Below are 19408 nucleotides of genomic sequence, written 5' to 3'. Positions count from 1 at the left end.
ATTATTCAAGGCACACACTAAAAACAAATTTCATTTTAAAGTTTAGTTTAAAAAATTTTAACCTTATGATACAATTTAATCATGAACTAAGTAAGCAGTAATATCAATTAAAGGAAATTTAGTATAAAAATATTAAAATTGAGCAAAGGGGCATTTAAATTAATAAAAGATAAAACCTACAATTAAAATATAATTGCCAAGAAATTGACATAGATGTGGCACTCTTAGTTCAAAAGAAATTTACATGAGAAATGAAAATAGGATGGTACTAAGGATTTAACTATTTAGTTCTCTAAGCTTTTTTTTTTTTTTTTTTTTTTTTTTTGGTTTTTTGAGACAGGGTTTCTCTGTGGCTTTGGAGCCTGTCCTGGAACTAGCTCTGTAGACCAGGCTGGTCTCGAACTCACAGAGATCTGCCTGCCTCTGCCTCCCGAGTGCTGGGATTAAAGGCGTGCGCCACCATCGCCCGGCAAGTTCTCTAAGCTTTAACACAGTAAGAATGTGAAAGACCTAAACGCATAACTACCAGATACTACATGTTGTACGAGGATATTCCTTGCAGACTCATTCAGAATATGCATCTAGAAGTGACGCATATTCAGCTCACTAATCATGGCTGTTGCATTCCAAAGAAATACTTAACAACCCAATCAAGCAAAAATTATCACACACACACACACACAGAGCCATCTCTTTTGCTAAACCTTGAGAGAAGAGAGAGAGGGACATGTTTTGTTGATGATGGTTTTGAAACTAGACAGCCAGCACCTCTTTCTGCTGCAGCAATCATTTCTGAAGAAAAATAAAAGCCCCTGATCATCCACTCATCCACTCACATGGAAACACTGTTTGTAAGCCAAGGTTGGCAAACTCTGGGCTCACAGGAGATACAAAGCTCACGGGCGGGACAAACACCATGACATTATTGACCCAGAAGCACAGACAGACACACACAAATCCAGGAATTCGAGCATCCATTGTGGAAATCACCTATGTTTCCCAGTAAGAGCAATCTGGCTAACTAAAGACAGCACACTCACAGACAAAGACGTGTACAGTGTATTCCAGCATGGAATCCTGGACATCAGAGGACTCCTCTGAAGAAATACAGGTGGCACAATTCGAGTTGTCCCCAAGTTTCTTCCCAGTGGCTTGGGAGTTTCTAAAAATGCACGATACTGGCTTTTTTTTTCCAGAGGGAAGAGGCCAGCCACCAACTTCATAATGATTTTTAAAGTGGTTTTTTTGGTAAATATAAAGCATAGGTTACCTTTCCAGCATCACATTTTGTGCCTTCATTCACCATCCCTGGGTCTGGGACATCTGAGCCAAGCTGGAAGTCCACGCCCCAACATTTGGTGCCTCGACTAGGTGTCTGGATGATCGCCGGCACTATTCCAAACACTGGCATGTCCTGCACATTCTCACACTGGAGCTTCCCACACAGAGCATTCCTGCCGAGCCAGAGAGAAGAACGGAGACATGAGACGCATTGAGTGGGCACACAAAAGGAGCTTTTATGTTCATGTGCAGACATGCTGGCTGTTTCTTGGCTGAAGGAAATCTCCACAGAAAGTCAACACGGCTCTCCTGAAGCAGCAGGGAAGAGGGGAGCAAGCCATGGCTAAAACAGTCACCAGGTAGAGCAGCAAGCAAGGTGTTTCCTTCTCCCACTCCGCCCCCTCTCCACTGCCTGTCCACAGCTCAGCAGAGTCTAACTAATCAAGTCGGTGACAGATACAGTGTTTATAAATGGGTCTGCATAGGAAATGAGACAGAAGTGCCAAATAAGCAAACAAACACCAAATAAATAAACAAGTAACAAATAAGCAAACAAATGTCACATAGATAAACAAAAACCTTAGAGGACTACAGTCTATGCAATGAGAGAGAAACATATGGCTCATGTTTGTGAATGTGCACATATCTACATATACACATGTGCAGGCCCACACAGGAAGGCAAGACTAAAGAAGGCTCTCTGGGTGAGGGAATGGTAGGAGAGAAAGGCACACAGCACAAATGCTATAACCTAATGGCTGGCACGACACCCTCCGCCCCAGGGCTCTTAGTCTCACAGCAATGCTTGGGAAGAGATGCCTCGACTATCCCATCGCAGGATAGAGAAGAGGGGCAGAGGTGAAGGACTCTGCCCAAAGCAAGAGCCTTGAGAAGGCTAAACCAGGTTTCAGATTTACAGACTACAGACTCTAACCACAAAGGCACACTCTTTTTTTTATTCTTGGTTTTGTTTTGCTTTGTTTTTTGTTTTTCCAAGACAGAGTTTCTCTGTCTAACAGTCTTGGCTGTCCTAGAACTCGCTCTGTAGACCAGGCTGGCCTCGAACTCAGAGATCCACCTGCCTCTGCCTCCTGAGTGCTGGGATTAAAGGCGTGCATCACCACTGCCCGGCTTTAACACCTTCTTTTATAAGCTGCCGTGGTAACCAACAGAATAGTTACTAGGGCAGTTGGCATGACTGAACACTCCTGCTGAGTTAAGGAGCGAGAGGACCACATAATCCACAGTAACCATGTTGCTGCTGCTGCTGCTGCTGCTGCTGCTGCTGCTGCTGCTGCTGCTGCTGCTGCTGCTGCTGCTGCTGCTGCTGCTGCTGAGTCAGCACCGCCTTCCATACGCTGCTGCGCTCCACCAGAGGCAGCACACAGTACTGCAGAATCATCCTCACCAGGTAAAATGCCAGTGTGGATGTGTGCAGAGCGCAAACACAGAACAGGAGGAAACGCACTGGGATGATGCCTTCTCGCTTATAATACAAGTTTTATAAGTAAACATTAATTATAAAATCAAGCTTTTTACATTTATGTATTGATTTTGTGTTTCTGTGCATGTATTCCCTTGCACACAGCTGCCCCTGCACAGGCACGTGTCTAGGTCAAAGGATAGCTTGCTAGAATCAGTGCTCTCCACCTACAGTACAGGTTCAGGAGACCAACTCAGATTGTCAAGCTTGGTGGTAAGCACTTTAGCCTGCTAAGCCTTCTCACTAGCCTACAAAAGTAACAAGGAGTTTAAATGCATGGAAGGCTGGAAAAGAAATACTAAAAGACCAATTGATTGGAGTAAGAGAAACTTTCCTACAGGGAAGCAGGAGGGTATTCAGTCAGGAATCTTACTGGAGGTTATGGATGAACAAAGGGTCTAAACCCACTAGACTCGACAGGACGAGACTCTAGAGATGGCCGGGCCCTTGCTCAGAGTCCTCCACACCCTTGCCTCCACTTACCCCGTGGCACACTTCTTGTACTCACTGCCGGAGAAGCCACAGTTGCCAAATCTGTCACCTTTAGAATTCACTTCGATGAAGCAGTCTTTGGGGGCAGCCTTGGCTTCTGCAATGTTAAACATTTAAGAAAAGAAAGGAGTTGAGGCAAGTTGACTCAGAGCTGAAAGCATTCTCTGAGACTCTTCCCACATCTGGAGGGACTACCTGCACACATACAAGCTTCAGCCTTCCACACACAGCGCTTTTGTCCCACACTTCATACACAACAAAGATATGCAAAATCACGGCTTAGCTTATACATAAAGTCTGGACTCAAGTACTCAAATTCTACAACAAATACCATTAAATGAATATTACAATTAAGACTCACGCACAGTGTGAAGCTTAGTATTGTCAACGTGATAGGGCTGAGAAAGACATAGATTATAAAGCCTGCCTGGGAGTATCTGATGTGTCCAGACCTCTGATCTTCCAGACTCACCAATCCACTGACGGGTTCATAATATGACGGGATTATTGGAAAAAGGGAAAAGCAAGGGGCAGAGTCTAGTTGAAGGGCAGGTCATTGGGTGGGAGGAGGGGGGTATGTGCCCTTGAAGTCATATCTTGCTGTGGCCCCTCCCCTGATCCTTCCCTTCCTGTCTCTATCCACCATGGGGTAGAGAAGCTTCTCTGCCACATGGGTGCCATCACTTTGATGTTCTTCAGATGTCCAAGGGGCCAAGCAAACATGGACTGAACCTCTCAGAAATCAGGAGCCAAAATATCTTCCTTAAATTCTTCCTGTGGGTGACTGGTCGCGGCTCTGCAGCAGTAGCCAGGGCATGCAGTAAGACACAGCTGGAGAGGCACTCACGCTTGGCGCTCACATTCCCATCACTGCTGCAGCTGCATCAGATACTGAGGCTGGCTTTTTATTACTGTACACGGATGCTTCCACTAGATAGAGTGAGACCTACACCATATGACAAAGGATTCGCCCACCCTCATTTTCTTAAGTCCTTCTGCCTCCTAAATGAAATCCCCTTGCATCTCCCACATGCCTGGTGTAAGGCTAAGTTAGTTTTAAAGAAGATGGGCGTGGGTGAAAGGAGCAAAGCCCTAGCCGAAGGGGGCAAGAAATATCCAGAAGGCTGCCCAGGAGAAATGTCACACAGTGTTCCCATCCAAGTCCTCAGAGGACAGGGAAAGTTACAGATTTTCCAGGTGATATACAGGAAGGGATTGAGTCAAATCTGTTTGCTGCTCCTGCCAACTCAAGGAGAGAGGAGAGAGTGATAGGGAGACAGAATTTGAGGAAGGCTCTTTGCACAAACCACCAGCATCAAAAATCAGTCACTGCAATCTGGGGAAACATGCTGAAAAGCAACATTTTTCCCAGGGTGACCCGATCGTGCTCAGCTGATTAAAAACTACAAGGGCGCAGCACAGTGCAGACCGTGGAACATGACGCCACCAGCACCATGGATAATCAAAATGAAGCCAACTGAAGGCACCACCAACCCATGTCTATTGTTTTCCAAACCCTGCCCTGGCACCTGTGACCACACGGGGAACTCTAGCAACCACTGACCCAAGAAGGGACAAACAAATCATTTTACAAATGGCACAATGGAAGCATCACCCAAAAGGGAACAGCTGTGATACTGTGGACTCTTCCCTGCAACGTCCCGGTAGTACATCTTGTTCCCTCTGCTTGGAAGAAGATGGAAGAACACATGACTGTGACTAGCTGAGGTGCCTGGGCCAAAACAACAGAAAGGAAGCCTGTGAACCATGGGCAGCCTCTTCACCCAGCCACCTCTGCCGTCACCCAAATACACTGAGTCTCTGATGTGGCACTATTTCCTGGAGGATCGATCAGTCACAAGTGGGTACCAGGGTAACCACATCACTCCTTTCCCACCACTGAAGGAACAGCACTGTGCTCCCGCACACACACACTACTCATTTTCCCCAGGACTGGTGGGAAACTCAGGGCCTGTGCACACCAGCCAAGTGCCCTACCACTGAGCTATATCCCAACACTTTTCTTTGCTGCACAGGCTGGCCTGAAACTTGCTCTGTAGCCTAGGCAGGTCTTGAACTTACAATCCTCCTATGTCAGCCTTCTCAGTGGCTGTCATTACAGGCCTATCTATATCACTAAGTCTAACATTTTATAGAGTGGTGGAAATTCATCTAAGAGACTCTGATTCAGCACGAGTGAGAAGGACGGGAGCAACATTTCTTCAAAAAGCTATATACGCCTTCATCAGGTCCACAAAGGATGCCTACAACCAAACACAGCACACAGGTTTTAAGGGGTGGGAAGGAGTGTCAGCTCTTAGCAGTATGCCCCTAGTGGTGACTCACTAGCAAAAACATGCTTCCTGTCCCCATGACTTCATGCCCTGCTAGCTTAGAGGTCTGCGTGTTGAAAGAGGACATTCTCCCACTAGATGCCACAATAGTGATTCCACCGGAGGAGAACCTATACCACACACTCAGTTACGCTGGGCTCCTCAAGCCCTGCACTGACAGAGAAAGGCTTTGCAGGTGGCTGGATGACAGATCCGTCGACCCGCGTGGAAGCAAGAAGAGCAAGCCTGGAATACAGGAGTTTTTCTAAGTGTTCATTGCATCCTGTCATAACCAAATCCTGCAAAGCTACACATGGGCCAGGCCCTTAAGGAATGAGCGTGTGGGTCACTCCACCAGCAGACGCTATAACCACGTAAGGCACTTACTGTTGGCAAAGGGGCTATAGAGTGGGCAGTGTAACAGCATAACGGAGAACGGAGAGCTGGATGTGCAGGACACGACTGCAGAGCAGCTACAACCCTGAGAACCACAACTGTCACCAAGCTCATCTTACTCCACCATGGCTAGAACTGTGACAGAACGTTCCCATGACTTCCCGCACTCATCCCTTCACTGCATACTGTAAAACGTACTCAACTGTGAGCTCGGACGAGCGCTCGGGATCAGACTAACCCCTGACTGCGTAGAGCGAACACAGCGGCTCCATTCATGCATGTGCTTCAAACAATCCAGTTCACATTTGAAAAGACATCAGGTGATGTTCCTACCATCGGAACTGAGCAGGAACCCCAGCTCCTTCTGGGTCCTGAGCCTGCCATCCTTGACCAGAATGTCTCCATCAGCTCTACCAATAGCAGAACTGCATGAGTCAGTCCATCCTCTTTGTGTGTATGTGTGTGTGAGTGTGTGTGTGTACATATGTATCCCGTTAGCTCTGTTTCCCTAGAGAGCCTGAACAATACAAAAAAAAACAAGCCAAAACGGAACACAAACAGCAACATCCTGTTTAGATTTCTTTATACAGACTGACATCATCCGTAAAAGAGCTGATGTCTGTGACCACTGCAAGACAATATGAGAATAGTGGTTAACCATTTGCAGTTCAACTAATGGTAAATATTTAGCAAACTCACTCAAAGGAGAGACAGCTCTAGAGGGTGCAGAGCTTTGTCATGTGTCAGGACCAGAGTTCAAATCCCCAGAACCCACATGAAGGAGTTCACACCTAAAACTCTAGTGCCCCTGTGGAGAAAAGGGAGGTGAAGACAGAAGAACCCCCAAAAGTTCAAGAGTCAACCAGCCTGCATTCACACTCACACACACTCACACCTGTGCATACCCACGCACAAAGACACACTTAATACACACACGCATGAGAAACTAAATCAGGGTCCACTTAATAAGACTACTCTAATACACTGTGATATAAATATATCAACAAAGATGGATCACATGCACATTTTAAATGATGAATGTAAACACTGGACCCATAAAGACTATATGATATTAAAACTAGAAAACTGGAGGCAGAGAACATAGAGCAATAGATGCTTGCCTTGTATTCTGATGCTAGAACAAAACAAATCATGCTCACACACTAGACCAAAACATTCTGTAGGCAAACCACTCCCTAGGGGGAATCCAAAGTGATCTCCTTAAGGGAACTGGAGTTTAGCTGGATCCACAGATTTCTGTTTGAGGTAAACACATCTACTTCACTATTCTTGAAATACAAGGTCTGGCTATTGGCCATACCTGTTGACAACCTTGAGAGAGCAGAACTCTCTAATCTAGGTGGGATCTTTGTTTGAAGGACTAGAGGTAAGTTCCAACTCTCTGACCTTTACTCATTGTGGAAACAGGCTCACATTTTTGGGGTCTCCATATTGCCTAGTATATGTGAGGCTCTGGGTACAGTCTTCATTACCCCTCCGCTCAAAAAAACCTGAGTGTGTGTGTGTGTGTGTGTGTGTGTGTTTGCACGCATATAAATATCTACTGTGTGTTACCCAAAGTGGGAAGAGGGAGTGGAGCCCACAGCATCAACTGATCACCAAAGCAGATATGAATTCATGACCACCACTGGAGGAAGAAGGGTGAAGACCTGAGAGCCCCATCAGTAAAGAGCCTAATGAAAAGAGACAATAACATCAAACCAGTCAATTATAAAGTATCTTACTTGAACCGAAGATGACCTGACACTGTGCGTCGTAATACTGGCACATGCCGTTGTAACAGTAGGCTTTGTTATTCTGGCACGGATAGCCGTTCTGAATGAAGACGTCTGGCGGACAGAACTGGGAGGAGCCATTGCAGTACTCCGGGACATCACACTCACTGGTTTTTCCTCTGCACATAGAGCCTCCTGGAAGGAACTAAGGTCATAAGATCCAAATTAAACAGGAATATCAGGACACTCTCCACAAATTTATCAAATTTAAAACCATAGTGAATATATAAAGGTTCTAACAATAAAGATTAAACCACCCAACACAAAAGTAAACAAACCCCATAACAGGCAATTAATAAATACTATAAAATGGAAAAAGTAAGTAAAAAAAAAAAAATTCCCTGGTAATCAAAAGAAATGCAAATTAAATAAAAACTGCAGAAGCGATGCCCTAACTAGGATGACAATCTCCCTCGAAACCAACAGCAGCATGAAAAGGTGAGTTTGGAGCTGGGGAGATGATGCACTAGGTAGGGAGCTTGCTGGCGTGGCAGCGTGGCTGGCATGGGAATGAGGACAGGAAACCACTGCAGTTTCATCCACGAGTCTGTCTGGAAAGAGCTCCACGTTCCCAGCGGGGATCATGAGATCACAAGGCATGTCACCATAGGGTTTTGTTTCTAAAGGGTTCTGGGGATCAAATTCAGATCCTCTTAATCAACTTAATTTACTACAGTATTTGTGCATTTTCTCTAACAGATATATGTTACTTTAAAAAGAAAATCAAGAAAATAAAAGATGGGGTCATAACTTATCAGTAGAGTGTTTATCCAGCAAACACAATGCCTTGTATTTAATCCCCAGTCCATCAAACACACAAACTAACTCAATAGACCCCTTACAGAAAAACACACGCACAGAAGTGGGATGCACATAAAGAGAACAGATAACAATAGCGACCTCGGAGGATGCATTTCCATTATCAGTTTTCCTTCTCTGATTTGCCCCTGACAGGGAGAGTTCCTTGCCTGGCAATCTTTGCAACAGTCGCCATATGCACACTCGGCAAATGACTTGAGCTTACAAGAGCTTCCTTCACAGCATGGGTCCGACTCACATTCCTGCAAACAGAAAATGATCATCAATGAATAAGGAGCCCTTGGCAGCACAGCCACTGGTAAAGTTCTTTTCCTGACCTGTAATTTCATTCTAACCTAGCCAGCGCTGTTTCTCCCCCTAGCTGTGCTTCAAGACACATCAGCCTCCTTAGCTCCAAGTATTTAAGTCTGAACACATTTCAAAAGACAGCTGGTAATTCCATAATAAAACACCAAACACGAAATGACTTAAAGAATGGAAATGTATTTTTCTCACAGTTCTGAAAGCTAGAAATGCAGGGAGAAGGCTCTCACAGAGAGCTTCTGGGAACCCTCTCTTGCAGGCTGGCAAACACAGTGTCTGCAGTCTTACACTGGAGAGAAAGCTGAGCTAGGGAAACAAACAGCTACTGCTTCATCTAACGACACTGACCCTAGTGAATCAGGGATCCACCCCTCAGTGCTAATAAGTATTTCCTCAGAGACCCCATTGCCAAAGACAGCTTCTCTGGAGGTCAGGAGAATCCAAAGGGTTTAAGAGAAGTCATCAACCACATAAACTAGAAAACAATTGTCTCTTAGGATATGGGAAGGCTTTCCAAACCAAATACGGTCGGACAAGGAAAATAGCTGAGAATAATACAGACTGAACAAGTGTGTTCTGAATCTAACGGCAGTCCAAAGGGAAAGGGTTCAGTGGGTATTCCGGGAGGAATGCGGCTGGGGTGCGGTAACAATGAAAGAGTTGAGGACCACGCAGCCAGGGATCTACGGGTAAGGGAACGAATAACAGATGGAGCTGGGGACCCACAGGTAAACTAAAGATTAACCAGGGATCCACAGGAAAAGGAAAGATTAACAAGATGACACTGGTCCACCAAGAGGAAGAATTTTTATTCTGAGGGTCGCTGGAGGATGAATTAGCTGCAATTCACTTAATAAATGGGTCCAGCTGAACAAACGCTTCTTAAATGGCATGACCAGCATCGCGAACATTTAAAGAACTAACCAGATATGTAATACCAGTAACAATCCAATAGCTACAATAAAAATAAAAGACAGATGGGTAACATTTATAAAGAATGGTATTACGGTGCTTGCCGGAAGCCATGGCTTCATGAGGTAGATCCCCAGGTGCTGACCAGATCCAAAGACACAGCCACACAACACCATAGCAATCCTCACTTCACCACAAAAGCCCACAGCCACTCCTCCACCAGAGGTGCCCAAAGACAAGCTGAAGGTCAGCTGACCTGCGGGGTGCCACAGTCGCACTCTTCCCCAGGATCCACCAGCTTGTTACCACAGAAGGGTGCGCTGTAAGCTTCGTCAGGCTTCGGGACATTAAGAAGGCAACTTCCTCCCTTGTTCAAAGTCAACTTCTCAAAGTCCTCCGCACTGCAGCTGCTGAAGTTTCTCGAACCTCTACAATAAACACCAGGAAAACAATCACACATCATTGTCAGAGTTTATTTTGCTGTTCTTAGTCAGATCATCAAACAGTAAGAAGTAAATACTGTGAAATGAAAAAGCAGAGAATACACAAAAGTAGGCAAAAATGAGGCTATCTATCTCTAATAAATACAGGAATCGCTTTAGTTAGTACATGGTTCATCATTTAAAGTCACACTGTACTGGCCTCTGTGGAAATATCTTCCAAGCACATTACGTGTTAAAACATTGAAATACAAATCAAAATTTCTTTCCATCTACATACAGAAACCTTAAAAACTTACCTAGTCTCATCCAGAATTGAGCTTTATGTTCCTAAAAGGCTACATCTCGAATACTGGAAGCTACCTGTGTGCTTCCCAATCCTGTTACCGGAGGTATGACTCCCCTCCCCCCATTCTCTCTAAGAGCCAAGAGAATAAAACACAAATGGGCAATTCCAGCACACAGGCTTCACTATGGCAGTTTGAATGAGAACGCCACCTCCCATAGGTTCATAGATTTGGGTATTGTCTCAGTCTCTCTATGTCTGTCTGTCTCCCTGTGTGTCTGTCTCTTTCTTGTGTCTCTCCTTGTTGTCTCTTTCTCTTTCAATCTCTCTCTCTCTCTGTATCCCTCTCTGTGTCTGTGTCTCTGTCTCTATGTATGTGTCTATCTCTGTCTGTCTGTCTGTCTGTCCCTCTCTCTCTCTGCTCATGGTTGTAGATCACGATGAAAGCCCCCAGCTAACTGCTCCAGCACCTGTCTACCTGCCTGTTTGTCTAGGCTGACATGCTCCCCAACATGACAGCAATGGACCCTAGCCCTCTCAACTGGAAGCCTCGAGTCAGCTCTTAAGTAAGCTGCCTTGGTTGTGGAGTTTTAGCACAGGGATAATAAAGTAAGAGGACAATCACCTAGAGGCAGCTGGCACTGTGCAGTCACCTGCTCTAATGACAAAGTTTCAGTTTGCACCTGCTAATAATGACTGTCACTCTGAAGGTTAGGAACTTTGATATGCTAGGTCTGACTTTTTTCCCCTTTTCTTGGTTACTGGCTTTCCCAATTGTGGCAATACATTATGATAATATCTCTTACGTTATAAGAAACTGGAGCCTTTGTTGGACCTCACAGCCAGAGTTAGTAACACCTTGAGTCATTTAGGACTTAAGACTGCTGTCCTATGGTGGAGTCAGCCTGTTTGCTTAACTCACCTCTAAGAGAACAATGTAACAACCTAAGAGAACAATGTAGCAACCTAAGAGAACAATGTAGCAACCTAAGAACAATGTAGCAACCTAAGAACAATGTAGCAACCTAAGAACAATGTAGCAACCTAAGAGAACAATGTAACAGCCTAAGAGAACAATGTAACAACCTAAGAGAACAATATAACAACCTAAGAGAACAATGTAGCATCCTAAGAGAACAATGTAACAACCTAAGAGAACAATGTAACAACCAGCTTTGCTTGCCTTGGGTTTCCATGCTATCAATTTTTATAATCTAAACTATAATGTTGAATATGTACTCTTCCATGTGCCTAGCCCATAGTAATGCATGTGTCATGAGAATCATTTGCAGGATATAGCAAATAGGCTGACAGCAATCTTACAAGTGAAAATCCACCATAAACACTGAATGGAGCATATAAAACTGCTTGATAAACAGTGATGTTTGCAATTCTATTTGCTATCTGGTTCAGTTGGGATCAGTCATAGTCAGCGACTTTACCCCTTGTAAAACTCTGTTACAGATTTCTATAAAGTATCCCATGTGTATTCCTTTTCCATGTAATGCTTTCTGTGCTGTTCAATAAATACAGCAAAGCCCTTTGATAGGGAAAGACAGACAGGCAGGCAGACAGAGGCAGACAGACAAGACAGACAGAGACAGACAGACAGACACACACACACACGCATTCAGGCAGACACAGATTTAGATTCATACAACAGATAGACAGGAATGACCGAAGTCACAGTGAAGTACAGAATTCAAATCTGGGTTTACTCTTAGTAAAATGATATTAAGGGGAAGAGTTTTGACATTTTTTCTTGCTATGACGCTGATTCAATGCATTCAAATCAACCACATTCTGTTGCCCTGTGTGAGACTGTGTAAAGAACACATGAGGAACAATGGAGAAAAATGTAACATCTGAGAACATCTGAGATCACCATGGAATCCTTAGCCATTTAACCCACACAGCCATCACTACACATGTCACCATGTAGTCGTGCTGATTATTTTTACTTTTGGAAATTAGTAGGAAATATACCTATATGCCACAAATCACTGACAAACCCACATTTTGTTAAAATTTTTTCATAGTTGTCTATCTACCTACCTACAAATCTGTCTATGTGGTAACCTGAACCTTGGTTATGATACCACTACTAAGGCCAATATCAAGGAATTTTCCCCGGATGTTTTCTGCTATGGTTTCAGGTGCCTAAGTCTTTTATCCATTTGACATCATGCGTATAAAAGGTAGGGATCTAATTTTGGTTTTTGGTATGTGGAAAAAGCTCCTTCACAGAAAATATTTGTAAACCATATATCTGAAAAAGGGTTAATACTTAAATGTATAAAGAAAACTCAATGGTAGAAAAACATCTCAACTTAAAAATGAGAACGTCGTCTTGAATATACATTTTCAGATAGAGACAATAAATATCCAAGAGCTGCATGAAAGGGGGCTCAGCGTCACTAATCACCAAGGTTTGCAAACCGGAACCACAAAGCTTCCGTACACCTGTCAGGGTGGCTGTTATAAGCCCTAAAGAGAAGTCCAAGCAAGACTATGAAAAAAAGCAAACCCAGCAAAGAACAGCATGGTATTCCTAAGGAAAAACAAGAGAGGCCAAATACCCTAGAAATCTGTTCTGTGCTACAAACCCACGAGAACGAGAGCTCCATCATCCAGACACCTGGACTCTCTCGTTCGGCATTAGTCACACTGAAGCCAAGAATTGGAAACAACCTCAGAGCTCATCAGTGAGCAAATGGATAAATATGCTACAGAACATGCGTATACATTAGATTACATGTGTAAGTAGGTATACTGCATGTGTGTTTGTGCATGTATACTCATGTATGTAAATATATAATATTATTTAACCTCAGAAAAGGAGACCCACAATATTGGCTACAATATAATGAACTTAGAGGATTCTGTGCTAAGCAAAATAAGCCAGACACAGAAAAGAAAAAATATCACATGATCTCAATCATATGTGAAATTGTAAAAAAAAAAAAATTAAATAAGAGTGGACGGACGCGAATGGGGAGTGGAGGTGAAAGGGTGCACGCCAACAGACATGCAGGGCTGGCAAGTGTGGCACGAGCGTTGCCGCTACTACATAGTCTCTGGACATGTCGCTACAGGAGCAGGGTTTAGGTTCTTCTGCTGCAGAAGGAAACCCGGGTAGCTATGCAGGCGATGGATTTGTTAGTCTGCCTGACAACAGTTACCATTTCACTACCTATGGATAGTGTGTGTCATCCCAGCACTCAGGAAACTGATCAAGAAGATAGAAAATTTGAGGCTAGCCTGGGCTACAAAGTAAGACTGTCTCAAAAACAAAAAATACAAATTTTCCTTTTTTTTTTAAATACGGAGTCTCACTATGTATCCCTAGTTGGCCTCAAACTCACAAAGATTCACCTATCTCTGACTCCTTATTGCTGAGATTAAAGCCATATGCCAACCTCACCCAACCATGTTTCAGATTTCAAATATCAACAGTAAAAGCAACATATGCAATATGTCTATAGCACAACAGGCATGTAACATGCAAGGATGTATGCAGTGTGATATATAATATACATAACATACATGTGTTATCTATAATATACACATATATGCCTTATGGTGTATACAATATGTGTGCATACACTATGTATCATTTGTACATTATGCACACATATCTATAACTGATAATACATAGTGTATGCATGATAGGCATGTATATACACATATGTAATCAATCCTTTGCTGTCACCAGAGCAAGATGGACAAGAAGATGGTATACAGAAGCAGCCCTGCCTGCAACCGGACGGAGCTTTTGGAAATACAAAGAACTCTAACCCACAGATCCTTTCATGACACTTTCTGCCCCAAATTGCCTGTCAGCACTTTTGTTTGCTAACAAGGAAGAAATGAGCCTGCTCCTGTGCCTAGAACATTCCAATGCTGTTAACTACTAGACACAGTCTGGATGTGAGACACTGGAAGGTGTTAGTAGGATGGCAGGAAAAAAAAAAAGGAAAAAGACTACAACTGTTTATAGTAAAAGAATAATTTAAAAGCAAAGCTGATTTGTGGGAAGGAAAACTCTCCCACAAGGCCTGTGATAATGACAACCCATTTTGCATTTTTTTCTCACTACTCTTGAGGCTATTAGGGGGACCCCTTGGTTTCCTAGCAAACACCTGGGCATCCAACACAGACACGTCAGGTCTCTGCTCGGATAAGGTGATCTTCTCAGCTAAAGGAATAAAACCGTGAGCAGGGCAGAAACTTGACAGTGAGCATGGCAGAAACCCTTTCTGTGAGGGCCACACTCTAGAGAAAGCAGCAGACTGCAGACCTAGTGCGCAGTTTCCCTGGAAGGATAAAAGGTGATAGTAACGCTACGGAGAAAAGGAGGCGATGAACTGGGGGGAGGCTGAAGTGCTTGGCGTTCAAAAGGACAGCCAGTCCAAGCACTTGATATCATGATACTTCAATCAAAACTGGATATCTGAACAAAGGATATCACAGAGAGAAAGAATAACATGAACAGAAACCCTAAGGCAGAGGCTGCAGCATGTTCTAGAAAGAAGAAGGGGCCAGGCCCTGCAAGGGAAGTAGTAAATAAGGAAATAGGTAAGGGAGACTGTGAGCAAAGGCAGGAGGAGGTCACAGTGCAAACATGGCTTCTTGCTGTAAGGGAAGTATGGCCATTGTGCGTGGGCATGAGACCAAACGAAAAGGACACACTCTGACTCGTGTCTGTACGGTCACCACTGCCGCCACGTTAAACAGGAAGACTGGAAGAGGTTCCTCCCAGAACCCACTCCACAGACAATGACGAATCAGAATGAGGTCCTGGGAATCAGGAGAAGAGGACGATTATTTCAAGGAACAGCGTGGGAGAGTACGGGAAGACAGGGCTGAGTGACAGAGGAAAGTTAGCAGTACTGAATGCGGGAAGTCTGCGGGCAGATCAGAGCCTATGGGGAGAAGCATGGGGGAAACGATTGGAACAAGTTTTTAATCGTTGACTTTCTCTCGTTGATTGTGCCTTCCACACAGGTCTCGTGATAATGCCGGCTGTAAGAATGTGTTCATTGGACAGCCATAGCAGCCTACACACCCGCCCCTAAGTACCACCCGCACAGAGCCTCCACATTTAACAAAGGCTATTTGAAGAGGCTTCTTGTTCAGCAGTTGAACCCCATTTTCTCATAAACAATGTTTGAAAGTGGGAGCCTAGAGCAAGGTACAAAAAAAAAATCAATTTCAACTAGAATAAAGTTACTATAATACAGAAAACCCTAACAAAATCATAAGCATTTGCAACTATTTATATCTGATAGGAGCTGGGATTTTAGGGGCATGACCAGACACTGGCCTCAGCAATGCCATAGAAAGACTAAGACAACAGAAAAGCTAATCCTCCACCAACCATCACAGGATGGCACCCTACCCTCTGCCTGTTACTCTAATGATACAGGAATAATGACTTAAGCTGGGCAGTAGTGGCGCACAACTTTACTCCCAGCACTCAGGAGGCAGAGACAGGTGGATCTCTGTGAGTTTGAGGCCAGCCTGGTCTACAAGAGCTAGCTCTAGGACTGGCTCCAAAGCTATAGAGAAACCCCTGTCTCAAAAAAAAAAAAAAAAGAGAATAATGACTTAAAACATCCCCCCCCCAACTTTTCACTGAATTTTGAAAAATTACTTTAAACTGAAATTGGCAATGAAGGAAATGATTTGCCAGGATATGACCAAATATCACACCATAACTCACTGCTTACATTGCTGCTCTATTTCTGGAAGAGTTACAGTAAGCAGAAGTGACCCAGAACTGTGGGACAGCACTAGCCTGGCACCTATCCTCACCTCTGAACGCCTTTCCCCTTCAATCTCTTATCTCAGGCTGTAATTCACTTCTCATTTCCCTAAATCCCTGTCCTCCTCAGCTTCATCAACAGCCACATTTTAAGCAGCTCCCAGCTGCCCTGTAACTCCAGCTCTGGGGGATCTGCTGCCCTCTTCTGGCCTCCTGAGGTACCTGCATACATGTAATATATTCTTAGACACACAGACTCAGGTACACATAATAAAAACTAGGGGAGGAAACCCACTGCTCTAGACAATCGTACTAAGAGAAGAAAAGGCTCCGTTACTCACGATGCCCCTGAATTCATGATGCAGCTCTTGGCTCCGCAGAAGCACTCTCTCCCATCATCGTGATTCATCCCAAGGTTATGACCCAACTCATGGGCGACAATGGACGCAAACGTCTCCACGGTGATTTGCCCAAACTGTGCAAACACGGGAAGGTGCAATTAGGAAGTGTTTTCTCCATCAGATTATTTTTGTCCAGAAGCAATGTATCTACTATAACGCTGACTCTAGTCAGCCCAAGCGTAGAGCACCAGCCTTTATGCACACACACTGATAAGAGACTGGAGCGGGTGACTCATACACTGATAACCAAGTACTGGTAGATCGTTCCCTGAAGTTTATAAGAAACCTGCTGACTTCTTTGAAATGGAGCCTGTTTCCTCATTCATAAAAAAATAACATCCTGGTAAATTTTGTTGTCATTTGGACACACCTGGGAGGAGGGACTTTCCAACTGAAGAACTGCCTGGATCAGTCATGCCTATGAGACATCTTCTTGTTTGTCAGTGGGTCTGGAGGGGCCTGACCACTGTGGGCAGTTCCATCCCCTCGGCAGGTGGTACTGGGCTATAAGAAAGTTCTCTGAGCATGAGCCAGAGAGAGAGCCAGGACACATCACTCCTGTGTAGTTTCTTCTGCAAGCTCCCACTCTGAGTTCTTGACCTGTGCTCCCTAAGGGATGGACTACAGCCTGAAGTTTAAGTCAAATAACCCTCTCCCCCTCTATGGTGCTTCTGGTCATGGTGTTTATCACAGCAACAGAACAGCAAGCTAGTATAGCTAATAATACATATTAAATATTAAAAACGTGATTCAGTCTCTAGGGAAAGAACATGTCTGCTACTCCCACCACGTCCTTCATAATGTCCAAACTACTGCCGTAAAAAACCGAGGGAGGAAGCATAGAGTCAGCCAATACTGGAGAATGCCCTAATGCCTATAACCCAAACTGTACTTAAAGAACAACGTACCACATTAATCCCACCTGCGTGGCTCCTTGAACATACTGTTCCTACAAATGCCATTCCTGCAGTCCCACCAAAGCCTTTCTTCCTAAATGAAAATATAAAGTTATAAAATGTACATGGAGGAAAAAGAAACACATTAGTCTTGTTTCTACAGGTAATCTTAACCACACTGACAAAACCTATAGAAACCGGAAGAAAAATGAGAATATGATGTTAGTATTACAAACATAATTTTTAAATTTTTTCAGACAATGATGATGCCTTTATATATCAAGCCAAGTCTGGGGTTTTTCCTTGGTCATAGCTATGCTCTGGGTTAAAAATATTTCTAAAAATGTATTATATTTATTCATTCAACAAATGTTACTGAGGGGAGACAGTAACACAGTAAATACATTCACAAGGGATCGCCTTCAAATCTGTAAGGGGAACAACTTCCACTACCAGAATTTTATACCTAGCCAAACATTCAAAGACAGTACAAAACACTACAAGAAAAATAGTTTAAAAAAACCACTCAGGGGCTGGAGAGATGGCTCAGTGGTTAAGAGCATTGCCTGCTCTTCCAAAGGTCCTGAGTTCAATTCCCAGCAACCACATGGTGGCTCACAACCATCTGTAAAGAGATCTGGCACCCTCTTCTGGCCTTCAGGCATACACACAGATAGAATATTGTGTACATAATAAATAAATAAATATTAAAAAAAAAACACTCAGCAAGTATGAGTTAGGATAATCAGAGCTCAAACTGAGATGATCTTTAAATCTATCCTTATTATATGAAAATGTTTTCATCTAAAAATCAATTTTCTTTCTTTCCATACAATCTTTCACACACAAAAAAATATAATAATAATAATAACTGCAAAATATGCTGTCACAAGGTGAGGAAAGCAGAAAGACACAGGGTAAAGGAAAGATGAGCCACACACAAAGGAGTAGCGAGAGAACAGAACGTCTCTGCCACAGAGAAAGTCCTTTTTCTCGTCATGTCGCCCACAGCATTTGTTAAAGGCACTCACAAGACCAGCTGCGCACTGTCGTGCCTCCGGCGCGTTATGAGGAACTTCTCCCGCCACTGCACGAAGCTGCCCAGCACATCGCCAGCACCTCCGATTGTGTTGATCGGGTTTCCATCTGTCCAGATTTCCAGGCCCACCAGAACAATTCGAATGTTTAACATGATATACATCTGGGGAGGAAACAGAGATGGGACATGTAAGACACAGTAAGAACATGAGAAGAAGTGGGGGCCTGAGGGGACAGGCAGGTCCAGCTGGCCTGGAGTTTTCTGTGTTGCTGAGGGTGACCTTGGACTCCTGACCCTTCTGCTTCAGTCACCCGAGTCCTGGGGTTACAGATGAAGAAAATACTTGACAACATTCATGAAGAAATATGACCATAAAGTTAAAAACAGGATTATCCGCCCCAAAATGAAAACCTACCCTTCACCCATCAAGGATAGAGAACTAAGATTCAAACTCCTTTTTATTCCCACTGTAAAATCTGACAAACACAAGAAGTTCGCAGTTTTGAGTAAATTTCGTTACAAAACCTTCCTCATTGTGTGGTTTGGATCTTGAACGTTGCTAATGGTCCATTGATAAAAGCTTTTCCCCCTTCCATAGTGACAGTACAGAAGGTGATGGAGCCTTTAAAAAATGGAGCCCAGTAGAAAACTCCAGGCCACTGAAGGCTTACTTGCAGAACACTAAGGAAGCACGGCCTTGTTTTCTCCCTTTCTCTAGATATCCGAGCCTTGGGGTGAATGATCGCACCCCACCACGCATGAAT

At 43.9% G+C, this 19408-nt stretch overlaps 1 protein-coding gene across 3 annotated transcripts in view; it reads right to left on the bottom strand.

Annotated features, from left to right (window-relative positions):
• Positions 1–19408, bottom strand: part of Adam9 (ADAM metallopeptidase domain 9) — a 58049-nt gene that overhangs the window by 12015 nt on the left and 26626 nt on the right. For all 3 annotated transcript variants that reach the window (XM_057752795.1, XM_057752796.1, XM_057752797.1), the window contains exons 9-16: positions 18637–18806; positions 17618–17699; positions 16650–16783; positions 10072–10243; positions 8750–8842; positions 7731–7926; positions 3248–3353; positions 1271–1454 (exon numbers count right to left, since the gene is read on the bottom strand). In XM_057752795.1, coding sequence (XP_057608778.1) covers positions 1271–1454; positions 3248–3353; positions 7731–7926; positions 8750–8842; positions 10072–10243; positions 16650–16783; positions 17618–17699; positions 18637–18806 — 1137 coding nt within the window. The remainder of the gene's footprint in view (positions 1–1270; positions 1455–3247; positions 3354–7730; positions 7927–8749; positions 8843–10071; positions 10244–16649; positions 16784–17617; positions 17700–18636; positions 18807–19408) is intronic.

The sequence above is a fragment of the Chionomys nivalis genome, chromosome 20 (genome assembly GCF_950005125.1).
Source record: "Chionomys nivalis chromosome 20, mChiNiv1.1, whole genome shotgun sequence".
Taxonomy (NCBI): Eukaryota; Metazoa; Chordata; class Mammalia; order Rodentia; family Cricetidae; genus Chionomys; species Chionomys nivalis.
This window is presented reverse-complemented; position numbering and strand designations above follow the sequence as displayed.